The sequence below is a fragment of the Medicago sativa genome, chromosome 3 (genome assembly GCF_051527215.1).
Source record: "Medicago sativa cultivar Bolivia chromosome 3, Bolivia_mono, whole genome shotgun sequence".
NCBI lineage: Eukaryota > Viridiplantae > Streptophyta > Magnoliopsida > Fabales > Fabaceae > Medicago > Medicago sativa.
In genome coordinates, this window is record NC_140751.1 from 37,466,322 (window position 1) to 37,479,769 (window position 13,448).

At 33.6% G+C, this 13,448-nt stretch overlaps 1 protein-coding gene across 1 annotated transcript; it reads right to left on the reverse strand.

Moving 5' to 3' along the window:
• Nucleotides 1-845: 845 nt before the first annotated feature.
• LOC146937465 (uncharacterized) lies at nt 846-11,016 on the reverse strand. The gene is made up of 6 exons (XM_085751755.1): nt 10,749-11,016; nt 6,502-6,869; nt 5,908-6,402; nt 2,753-3,238; nt 2,168-2,659; nt 846-1,712 (listed from the first exon to the last, which is right to left on the reverse strand). Exons 2-6 carry the CDS (start codon nt 6,865-6,867, stop codon nt 1,092-1,094), a joined length of 2,460 nt encoding a protein of 819 aa, XP_085607881.1. The 5' UTR covers nt 6,868-6,869; nt 10,749-11,016; the 3' UTR covers nt 846-1,091.
• Between the last annotated feature and the right edge of the window lie 2,432 nt (nt 11,017-13,448).

The window sequence follows — 13,448 nt, forward strand, 5'->3', positions numbered from 1 at the left end:
TCACTACTATTGGTCCCTATTTTTAATTTAATTTTTGTATTTTTTTAATGAAATTGTGTAGAAATGTGTAGAATATTCTAAAACAAATTCTTAAAAAAAATTAGAATTTTTTAACAAAACACAAATTAAATATGAATTTTTAACCGTAAAACATATAAAAATTCATATTAAATTCATGTTTTGTTAAAAAATTCTAAATTTTTTTGGGAGTGATTCTTATAATATTTTGAATTTTTCTGGAAAATTTTATTAAAAAATATGAATTCTACATATGAGTTTACTTTAAAACAGGGACCAAAAATGAAGATTGAAAATTTTATAGGGACTAAAAGTTGAAGGAAAATTTTAGAGGGACTAAAACGAAAAGTTGACATATTTATAAGGACCAAAAACATATTAAGTTGACATATTTATAGGGACCAAAAACATATTTAACCCAAACTTATATACTAACTATTTTTCTTTCAATTTTACTCTTCACTTCAACTTTATTTTACCATTTTATCCTTCTTTACCAATAAAATAACCTATTTTTTTAAAAATCAGATAAAATTATACAACTACTATTTTTATTGATAAAAGCAAAAAGACAAACACCAATGCACAACTACTATTTTTATTGATAAAAGCAAAAAGACAAACACCAACGCACCCATCTAGAGGGCCAAAACTCTAGTTAAAATTGTACACATAAAATAAACTTGAACATTTGCCATTTTTAAAATAATGCAAATAACTTCGTGCGCATTTTATGTCAAACGAACACGTAGTGTTATGTTGGAGAATAAACTTATTCTCTTCAAATTTTGAAATGATATATAGTTTTTCCTTCACCATAAGACAAGTGCAAAACAAGCTTTCAGATTCACTTTAAAAACTGCAAAATATACACATTTACCTAAGATACAAAGATACAAGGAATTAGGTGCTGAAACAGCTTGTCTTTACACAAATGTTTCCCCTTTCCAAGTAGTTTTGGTTTCTATATAGAAAGAAACAGACTAAACTGGGGATACTGCAAATGCCAAGATGAAATAATACATTAATGTCCAAAAGTGATAATTTTTAATCACATTTCCTTCTTAACTACATTAACCACGCAAACGTTTCAACAACCACTTTTTTCTCAATCTCTCTTTTAAATTCAAAAACATCAATCCTCTCTTCTCATCGAAACATAAATATTCACAAGCTTCAATAATGAGATCATCATCAAAGTCGGGAATATTCTGCACCTTTTCAACCACTTCCTCCAAGCACGCAGTTTTGTTCCTTTCCGTCAATGCATCGGCTATCCGACCGATATCAGCAGCCATAACATTCATCATTTGTAGCATCACATCATCGGTGCGTCTCCGTTTTGATGGCTGCTTTGAATGTGATGACGAAGGCCTTGCCCCTGTTTGCTCAGATGAACCCTGCACTTCATCAATTGCATTATCATGGCTCATCTCCTCTTCATTCGCTGACATCGGTGTTGGAGATTCAGCTTGCTCTTCAAAGTGAGGAATGATATTTACATCAGCGTGCTCTTCAAAGGTAGGAGTAAGATTTACATCTGCATTCTCTACAAAGTTAGGAGCAAGGTTTACATCAAACATCTCAGTGTCTTCCGACCAATTTCCACTAGCTTCCTCATTGCCAACAATCAAACCTAACTCGTTGAAGTTCTCTATTCGTTTGTCTCGCAGACTCCTAGCATCTCGATGTTTCTGAATATACACAGACCAATAATCAATCAGGATTATCTAGGAACACATACATATATACTTGCGATTAGTCAGGAATATAAAACACATATATACCAACACATGGTGCACCGTGCAGGAGCGTGCGAGTGTCTACACTATTGAGCACTCATTGGGACAAAGGTGCCCAGTACGGCTGTGGCTGCAGTTTGAAGCAACTGAACCCAACCAAAATGCACAAACAAAAAATAAGTGAAAGATGACGCCTTCAAATACAATCTTTGGTGTATTTTGGTAGCTACTATAATAATGGGTCTTTGATTAAATTACATAGAGAAGATAACAAATGGTTAAAAATTATGACCAGATCACCAGACTTAATGACCTAATCTTGACATTCAATGAGCACTAGTTAAAGTACTACAATAGCAAATAAATGTAACCATAATTACTTCTGAAACTAAAATGAATAACTATACCTTAATATATTCATTCCATGTTGAATCAGTTGCAACAACCATCTTACGTCCTTCATCCCACTCAAATCCCCCACGAGAAAGCATTTCCTTCATAAGGACATACTGCTTCTTCCATGTTCTTAACCGGCTTTTAATGTTTTCTATTGTTAAATTCAGGTCAAATCTCTCATTTAGAACTGCTAGAGTAGCTATGTAAGCTGAGGTCTTAAAATTTTTCTCAAGCTTATTTCCCAACATCACTTGCTTGACAAGAAGCTCTGTCAAGCAAAGATCCATTTCATCTGTCCATGTCACACTCTTTCCTTTTTCCGTTGTATTGTCAGTTCCATGGTAATTTGTCTCTTGAGCTTCCATAACATTATCATCTGTAATCATACCCATCTTAGCACGAGCAGTGATCATACCTGGTGGATCAATGTGACCAATGATTATGCACAGCTCCTCATAGTTTCTGATGACTCGTCCTTTAAGAATTCGAACATCAGGATTTATCTGCTCCAGAAAAATGTAATAAGCTTAACAGTAATATTGTGTTATGCTACAACAAATGCCGAATAGAAATTTAAAGTAGTCTATAACATGCACCTTAATATATTCATTCCATACAGAATCATCTGCAATGACCATTTTTCGGTTCTCATCCCATTCGAAGCCACTCTTGCCCAAAAGTTCTTTCAGGATATCATATTGTTTCTTCCATGTTTTAAGACGGTTTTTAATATGATCTTTTGACATATAAAGCTTAAACTTTTCATTAATAGCCTGCACAGCAGCTTCCAATGCAGCAGGTCTTAGTTTGTGGTCAAATCTGCTTCTGTTACCAAGTTTAATTTGCTGCACGAGAATCTCACTTAAACAGCTGTCCATATCACTTGTCCACCTCATATGCTTCATTACATCTTTAAGATTGCTATCATAGTTAACTGGACCGACACTTTCAAATTCGAAAGGCTCGTCACAAGGCACAGAGTCATTACGATGCAAAGGCTCATTGAAATGGCCAAAGATAGTGCAGAACTGCTCATAGTTCTCCAGGACCCTAGCACGGTAAGTCCTTGCATCTGGATGTGTCTGACATGATAGAAAAAATGAGGAACAAGAATTAATGCTGGTAGGAACTGACATTTTAGTAAGACAAATACAAGAGTGCCACTAAGAGCTATTTGCAAACAGTAAACCAATGAAAAATACAGAAATAGTAAAATACGGCTTTAAATTACGGCGAAACAAGAATTTTTTCTCTACCCATCACATCCTCTCCAATGTCTTACTGCAAACTGTTCATTCTATTACAATAACTTCTCCAAGCAACTATAATATTGCCCCTTCCCTTATTTCTCAAACATGAGTGTCTAATATGCAAAATCTACAACCAAGTTTGAATTGTCACAAAATCTACAACCAAGTTTGAATTGTCAATTAGTGTGATCCAACCCTTTTGCATAATTAACAGTCTTTCAGAATAAACGAATTGATAAGTTGATTATCTGAATAAAAAAATTAATCAAAATTAAATAAAAAATGAACCAGAACTACAGAGATCAAATATGACACTTGAACACACACAAAATGAACTCTGAATGCTGTGCTACTATTATTGATGGTGGGAGATTTATGTCCCAAACCCTAATTGGATCATCTACAAGAACAGTTAAGGTCAACCTTACGCAGAACTCGCCATTTTCCCCATTTTACAGTGTTAGGACCCAATTGAAGATTGATGGAGACAATCGAAATCGATGAGAGCATCTTTGGTGGTGCTGAAATCGAAGATTGTTTGTTTGGTGGTGTTTGAAGATTGTTAGTATTGAGTTTCAATGGAATCATGCCTTATTCACCAAAAAAAAAAAATCCTCTCAGGCTTCAGATATGCATGTGCTTCATGTATGCTTGAAGATTTTAGTAATAAAGTATTTGCAAGTCCTGAGAAATTTTTTATTTTTCCCGTTAATATTTAGTGTATATGTGACTGTTAATGTAATGGTTGGAGGAATAACGTGTATAAATTACTATGACTCAAGTTCAAGTTGTCAATTGCGGATCGTGGAAAAAAAATGGTTTGTTCATGTTCCACTGCACAACAGTGCTACAACGCCAAGATAGGCGCTATTTGACAACATTTTGTACAAAATAACGTATCGTGGAACAATAGCAACTTGTTAACGCCGCGATTGAAGAACACTGCTCAAGTTACATGTTAACCAAAAATAAGTTATTTGCTATGTTTCCTTAATAATTCTTTGAACATTTTGTTTCATTCATGACCATGGTTCTCACACGTTTTTCTCCCTCAATCGTATCAGTGCTAAGATCATGGAATGAGCCCGTCCATAGTGGAAGATCACGAGATCTTGGGAGCAGTACTTTTCCTCGTGCTGGTTTCGCGCATCTTGCCCTGTTTGACCTGTTTCCGACCCGGTACCAGTAGCGCCTTTTCAACCCGGTTTCACACATTTTCGAGTAAGAATGCGCCTGAGAGAGAGGCTGAGTGGGTGGCTTATAGAGAAATTGAACATAGATAAGACAAGAGGTAAAGTGGGTGGCTTGTCGAGAAGATGAACAGTTATGAGACGAGAGGCAGAGTAACAACTAGGATTAGAGGAGACTGTAACTCTAGTGTTAGCTAGGTTTCTCACGTGGGAATTGGGTCATTGAGCCAAATTCTCTTTTTTGTCCCTTTTTATTGTTAAGTCCAGTTTTTATCATCTTAATAACAAAAAAAACAAAAAAACAAAAAAAAGGTTCTAATACTAATAACAAATAGAATAAATTAATGTTAGATAATAAATAATTCACAAAAAATTTATGATATAAAAAGTAATTAAATATAATTGTCATTTTGGTGGGATCTTACGATCCATGTTAAGATCCCACAATTTACAATTTTTCAATATCCAAACGATTTTAGGTAGGATCACGAGTTTGACAACCATGTTCATGACTCTATTATCCAACAAAAACTTTCTAATTTAAATGTTTATACCTACCCTTCATTGACAGCCAAGGCCGGAACACATTAATCTTGAATTTGAAGGCCTAATAATTTAAAATCAACAGAGAGCTAGGTAGCTGTAAATTATTGACATTTGCTACTACAGTTCAGTTTGACTATTTGCTACATATAATTTTCTTTGGGCAATATTAAAAGGTTGTAACAAATGATAATCTGATGCAGACGGGATGTCAAATAAAAGGTGGGATACTAATTACAAAATTAAAGCAATACGAAAACAACCAGCTATCCAACTATACACCCCCCAAAAAACTTGTTACGATGTTATATATTAAATAAAAACTAGAGGATGTTATACATTAAATAAAAAACATGTGAAGCATTGACAAAGAGACCAATTTTACTGTATAACTTCATCTAAATAGCATTGGTTTTGAAAATATCATAACTCAATTGCCTTAACAGTAATAGAAAAAAGATAACAGATGCCTGTGCAAATATTCGATGCTGTAAAGATGCCTTTTTAGCATTACACAGCAAGTGAATTCAAAACATTTGTCCTACATACCTTATTTCATTCCAAATTAATTTCATTAATGAGAACAATGGATTATGACTTTTGCAAAGAATATAAAGAAAAATTCATTTTGCTACTGCATAAAGGTTTCTCTTCCAAAACAAAAGAGAAGGGAACTATGTAAATGACTTTTTGTTTGCGTCAGAAGATAAATATTTTGTAAACCATTGGTACTTAACAGTTTTAAAGGTCGAATAGGTGAAAACATACCCGGATGTAGTCAATCCATGTTGAATCATTTGCAATGATCATTTTCTTTGTTTCGTCCCATTTAAATCCAGCATGAGACAGAATTTCCTTTGCTATTTCATACTGTTTCTTCCATGTTTTAAGACGATTTTTAATGTGAAATTTTGTTAGATGATGCCCAAATTTTGCATTCATGGCGGAAACAGCTTTGTCATATGCTTCTGTCTGAAAGACATTATCTATTTTAAGCCCTTTCCTCACTTGATCTACGAGAATCTTTCCAAGCCAGTGATCCATTTCCTCTGTCCATCTGAGGTGCTTAGTCAGGTTTCCATCAGTTTGTGTTTCAGATAAAATGACAAGATCTGGCTCTTCGTCATCAACTGTGAAGTTTACATCAATTTCAGTAACATTGTCAGAAAATCTTGCAATTGATTGATCACTTTCAAGAATAATACATAATTTATCATAGTTTTCAATGGACTTTGCTCGGAAAATCTTGGCATCAGGGTGCTCCTGCAGGTATCGTAAGAATTTTACTTATTACTTATCAGACAACAAACAGAAAACTATAAATTAATGGGGTGAATATTGTATTGCAGCTAACAATATTACCTTGATGTAGTCATTCCAAACAGAATCATTGGCCACAACCATCTTTTGTGTCTTATTCCAAACAAATCCCCTATGGGAAATGAGTTCCTTCAAAACCCCAAACTGCTTCCTCCAAGTCTTCAGCCGATTTTTTATGTGTCCTTTTGTCATATGCATGCCAAACTTTTCATTTAATGCTTTCAATGCAGCGGCAAATGCTGCCGGCTTCAAGATGTTATCCACTTTATTCCCCTTTTCCACCTGCTCTGCAAGCACATCAGTCAGGCAATTGTCCATTTCACTTGTCCATACTATGTATTTTCCTCGGTCTGTAGCTCCTCGGTCTACAGCAGTAGAGCTACGAGTCTGGTATACTTTTGGATGCATCCCTGAAAATCCAGACAACACACTATGATACTTCTTCTTCTTGTGTACCAAGATGAACAAACATAAAAGAGTCGCGTGATTTTGAGTAAGTAAAAAGAAGGGCGTTACAATAGGGATTTAAAAAAATTATTTGCTTATGCCTGGAATTCTCCATTTTCACATATTCAGAATTTATTTAAATTAACGTTCATTATTCTCATATATATAATATATCCCAAGAACAAAGACATGCTTGAAAAACATCATGACATTTTCAATCATCATCATTAGATTCATACATTATATCTTAACACTATTAGCTGCAAAAGCACAATACACCACCATAATTAGGATGGCATGAATGTCGAATTTGAATCACAATTCAGTACCAAATAAATAGATCAGAACTGAAAGTTCACATTGGCAACTCCTCGTTAGTTTCACTAGGAATACTCTACATTGAACCTGATTTAGTATGGTGGACATTCAGAATAGTTCTATTGTCGAGTCACATACCAGACTATCGCAAAGGTCTCCATGACCAAAACATCCCTAATCTTCTAAAAAGGTGATCTTCTCCGAATGACAACAGTTTATGATTTGGTTGGAATTGTTGTAAGAAGAAACACAATCAAGAAAAATACTTTCCGAACTGCGAGTATAAATTTAAAAAGAAAAACCATTGTTCAAAACTTGGGTTGATGTGCTGATCTTAAAATTAACTATATGGCAGTTGTGATGATCTTAAATATGAAAACTTAATAATGTTGCTTATCCAACTGCCAAATTACAAATCATATTAAATTAATAAAAGAATAATCCTTATGTTACAAATTTCTCGAATACAACACGAGAAGTTAATTGACGGCAACTTTAAAATCTCATTCCAACTCTTCCAAAACTAAGTTCAAAAAGAAATGCATGTTAAAAAAAAAAAAAAAAAAAAAAAAGCCTCTGACGACTTAGATTACTTTAACTCGGACTATATTTGAAGCATATCTACATCTACATCAGAAACAAACCCAAGGACGTGACACATACGTAAGGCTCTTGATATCAAACCTTACCTTGAAAAATATTTGAGTATGCAAATTACACAGTACTCAAATAGAGAAACCAATCAAATCAAATAATTTACACATTAAATAAAATATCACAAATCAATGCTAATTTACATACATATATATGTGTTGTCAATGCGGAAATGCGGCGCAGGTTCAGGATGCTATTTCGGCGTTGCAGACACTAATAAATTTAATACTAAAATACCATACTATTCAAAATGAAATGCTATAAAATTCTTTAAACATTACTCAGTATTCATAATTTGAAATATAAGGGTATAGCAAAATTGAAAATCATAAAATTGCTAATACCAAATATATACAACTAATTCAAGTTATTATTTTACTATTTGTTTATATTACATTATTATTGTATTATTCAAGTAGTGGTCTATTATTTTTTATAACCATTATTGATCTATTATTAATAAATAATACTGTTTTTATTCAAATATGTTGCTATTCTTTTTTTTATTTGTCAAAAAAAAAAACCTACTATTGGTTTTTTTTTTCTCTAAAATAAAAGGTAAAAAGACGTAATGCATTGAAAGGTAATAAAACAACACATCTTTTGTTTAAGCTCATTATACTGAGTCAGCCCATATAAGTCTTCACTAACAAATAAACCCTAAACCTAATTATGTGCATGGAGCCGCCGCACAAACAATCTCCTTTAATTCACAGTACAATCAAAGATCTTCACTATTTTTTGTCTCTTCTTTCATTTCTTCTCTTGACCGTGAAAAAGGATGAAGGGGACAATATGACCCGTGTAACCTCAGATCTAGCCACTCCGAACATACGATTTTGACAACATCAGTTGCCGTGTCCGCTATGGCCGCGTTAACACCACGCCGCACTGCGGCATAGTGGCTCGCTTTGACCACTTTCAACTTCCGACACGCACCGACGCGGCCTGGCATTGTGGTCCTGATTTTTCCGCTTCACACCACTATAGTTGCCGGCGCAACCGCTTAAAAACAATAAAATGCTGAGCTTAAAATACCACATCATATATTAAATAGATCCTAACTACCCCATCATGTAATACCAAATATATTCCTAACAGATGATACCAATATAGAGTGATTTTCTACGTACTCAATTAAGTATAGCAAGTATTTACATCTACTCAATATAAATATAACTATCACATACATTTCTATCATCTTTTACTGAAACGGCAAGTATTAGTATTGTAAGTATTATATGGGGAGTGGAGCTAGAACCCTCGACATCCTTATCACTCCACTCCTTAACTCCCCCACCCCACTAATTACAGTTAATACAATTGTTGTTAATTTTGGATAGTGGAGCAACGTGCCAGACAATGAAACCGTTCTAGCGGTATAGCAGATAGCAGCTATTGCAAAGACTAAAAAATAAGTATACAAACTAAACAAACATAAATCCAACAGGATACATATACTCAAAAAAATAACAAAATACCAAAAGGGTATAATAAATAATTATAATTAACTTTGATCACTTGTCACTAACATTAAAAATCATAATAAATATAATATTAAAAGTAATCAAATGACAACCCATTAAAAAACAAGTTCTAAAAGTAATTAAAACAGTGGCAGAAGTGAAACTAAAAACAGAGTTTGGTGATTTAGATTTAGATGATGCTATTGTTGAACGCAAGCAGCGTTGAAACTGAAAACAGGGGTAGTGGTGAAAGCTGAGGATTTATGAGAAGAACAGAGCCCTCAGCCTCCGTCTCTGTAGCCTTTGCCAAAAATACAAGTGTTTGCCATTGGAAACAGATAAGAAGGCTTCATGATTACCATAGAAAGAAAAGTTGACTTCTTCGTGAAGAAGATGAAGCAAAAGACTTTGGAAGAATCTTCACAAAGAAAAATTAGATCACGTAAAATCAAACAAAATGATCAAAATACTCTTAAAAAAAAGAGCCGAGAGATTAAAATAGGAGGGTAATTTAGATTTTTAGCTTCAATGCGAGAAGACTACGATTTGGCAATGATAGGCAGCCACAAACACCATGACTGCTGAATGTGTCGCAGTGGACACGAGTTTGCAAAGCGAAGCTGCTATCGCGCACAATCGCACCGGCATTGACAAAGAATTATGCCCTTCTCTGGTTCACTCGCACATATACTTTTGCGAGTCATCTACAAACCGGTACTCACAAACAATTAACAGGCAGACAGAACAGCAATACTCGCTCCTCCAAAAGTACACAAGGTCGCATCACGACTTATGAAGCCTGGATACTCTAGAAATGGAAAATATCCACATTGTATTGCATCTCCAATACTTCTCGGATACTTCCCGTTAAGTATCATAAAAGTATACCAATATTTTTTTTAGGAAAAGCTAACAAGTGCCCTAAGGACATTGTTTAAGCATCTAAAAGTAGCAATTTTTGCATTGGAAATTGTACGGTTATAACTTTAAAAAGTGTTTGACTTGTATTTTCAAGACATAGTTTCTTTTTTTGGGTTCCTTAAACAATGCCCTTAGGGCACTTGTTAGCGAGACCCTTTTTTTTAAGGTTGAGGATGCTCCTTGCTACTTTCCAATACATGTTTGTATCAAGACGACAGCTCCGTTAATTATCATAAAAGTATACCAACATTATGGCTTAATCCGGACTCACCAGTAACTAGTAACTTAGCATCACAAATATTAATCAGACAATTAGGATTTTTTAACTTTCAATTAGAATAAAAAAAAAATGAATTAATCAGTTACTCGGCATTACAATAATTAATTACTGAATTATTATTATTAAATTTGAATTAAAATAAATTTGGGGTATAAAATAAGGGTTTGGCGAAATTGAAAGTGAAGAGAGTAAGTGTAACTCACCAAAGAAAGAGAAAGAAGAGAGACTAGTTACGGCAATGTGTAGACGCAGACACGGCGGAGGAGATCGAAACGAAACTTGAAACGGAGCACGCCGGGAAAGGAATCCGGCGGCGGATATGGAATTGGTTTCCGGTGAAGCGGTTACTGTGGCCGGGGAATGGGATTGAATCAATGAGACTGAATTTTGGAGTGTCGTGTGGACAGTGGGGAAAGGGATTAGGGTTTCTCAATTGAAATCTGTGTTTGGATGTGAAAAGAGAATTAGGACAGAGAGAAATAAAGAGTTGGATAGAAATTTGATAATGGTTGGATGCCCGGTACGGATACGGATAAGTATGCATGAATTTTTTTTTTAAACTAGTTTAGAGATCCGGCGTTGTCCGGGTTAGATATTAAATAAATTTTATAAGTTTGTGGGCATGAATACACGTATCAGTATATTAAATTGAATTTATTTAAATTTACTATTATAATAATATCATAAAAATAAATATAAATGATGAGATGAATGTCCAATGCAAGAATAAAAAATGTAACAAAATCAATAATGAATTAGTCCAAGTGATAAGAGTTTTTGGTCTCTTTAAACATGTGGTCATGGGTATGTTTCGTGACCCATGTGTATGAGAGAGAAAAAACGATTGAAAAGGCTGAAAGTGGTTGATATATATATATATATATATATATATATATATATATATATATATATATATATATATATATATATATATATATATATATATATATAAGAAATAATAAAATTGGTGTTTGGCAAACCTGAAGAAGGAAAAATGTTAGATGTAGAGAAGGTTTGAGGATTCTGCTTGTGCTCAAAATATATAAATATATGTGATTAACGAAAATTTATTTATTTATAGTTAACATTTGCATTAGAATATGTTGCTAAAAGATAACATAATAACTAATCGAACCTTTTTTTTATCAAAAAAAAAATTTAATCTAACCTTTTTTTTCATCAAACATAAAAACTAATTGAATGATAAATTGCTAAAAGATTAGTAATAACTAATTGAAGCTTCTTTTCCTAAAAACAAATAAATAAATTGGAGTCATTTAATCATAAAATAAGATCATATATGTAAACTTTGTTGAAAGTATTATGTGTAGTTAGTTGAGATATTTCTGCTACATAAAATATTAGAAATTCAATAAAAATTTAAAGAAAATATTGAGTGGATAAGATTAAAATGTTGTTGAGATATTTATGTTAAATAAAATAGGGTTAATTAAGTTTTTAGTCCCTATAAATATTCACAGTTTTGTTTTTAGTCCCTACTAGCGTCCAGACGGGCACTCCCGTGCCCGTCTGCCCGTTTTTTCTACTGCGCTAAAGTACTTATATATAGTTTACTATGTTTAGTTGTATAAATTAATAAGTAGTATGTGTTGGAACATGTGTGGAAATTGAGTAAAAAAAGACTAAACACAAATTCCCATGTCGGGTAGAACTAGTGTTGTGTGAATTGAAAAAAGTGGAAGTCCCACATCGGATGGAACACACACATTAGTAGTGTTTATATAGTGGGGGTGTACCTCTAATTAATGGGGGGTACATAAGCACTAGAGAAAAAATATATATTGTTATATATTTTATTATTTGGAAATGATAAATTAAATAATTAATTTAATCATTATTAGAAAGTGCTTTCTTAGTCCCCAAGTTTTGCTAAAATATTTTGGTACATAATATGATATATTTTTGTACTAGATCTAATATGTGAATTACTTAATGACAAAGTAATGTATTACTTGTTCCCAAAGTTTCTCACTTATTAGTTGTGAATTTTCTCTATAAATAGAGAGCTCACACAGTGCATTCCACACACCGAAAAGAATTTCATTGAGTTGTCGGGAATTCTTTTCTTCTCTTCTCCCTCCGTCTTGTGTTAACAAGTTTCTTCTGCTTCTACTCCTTTCTGTCCCTTTCGGTTTCAAATAGAGCGGTTACGTACCGTATCGAGTGGCTTCGATCAATCGATTGAACCATATTTTAAGAGTGTTCTTAAGACCATAGTCCCTTTTTCGGTTTAATGTCCCTTCGGAATTAAGAGTGGTCTTAAGTTCATAGTCCCTTTCGATAATATAAGTCCCTTCGGAATAAAGAGTACTATTAAGATCATAGTCCCTTTCGTAATAATAATGTCCCGTCGGAATTATGAATGATCTTAACAGTATATAAATTATTTAAATATTTTTCTATTTGAGGAGAAATGGTGGTATCACCATATTTTGAGTGGTCATAGTACCATATTGAAAGTTTGGAGAACTTAAAAGTTAGAATGGTGGAAACACCATATTTGAGTGGTCTTAGCACCATATAGAATGGTAATAATACCATATTAAATTGGTTTCAGTATTAATGAGTGGTCTTAGTACCATATTTGAAGGTGTAATTCTCGAACGGTTTTCTACGGTGCAGTAGTTAACCGCACAGTTGTAGCTGGGCTTGTTTTATCCTGGAGGCGGCGTGGTTGATAGTCTACCTTGCACAATTTTGGGTAGTGCCACGAAACGTCTTAAAGAGAGCGACCTGGTCGTGACTCAACCTAGTAACAACTTCGGTAGATAATAGAATTTGGAAATCCAAATACAATAGTTTGGAAATCCAAAAACAACAATTTTAAGACGTTTCGCACTGCTATGTCTACCGAAGAAGTTACTTATTGAGTTTTGTTGTCC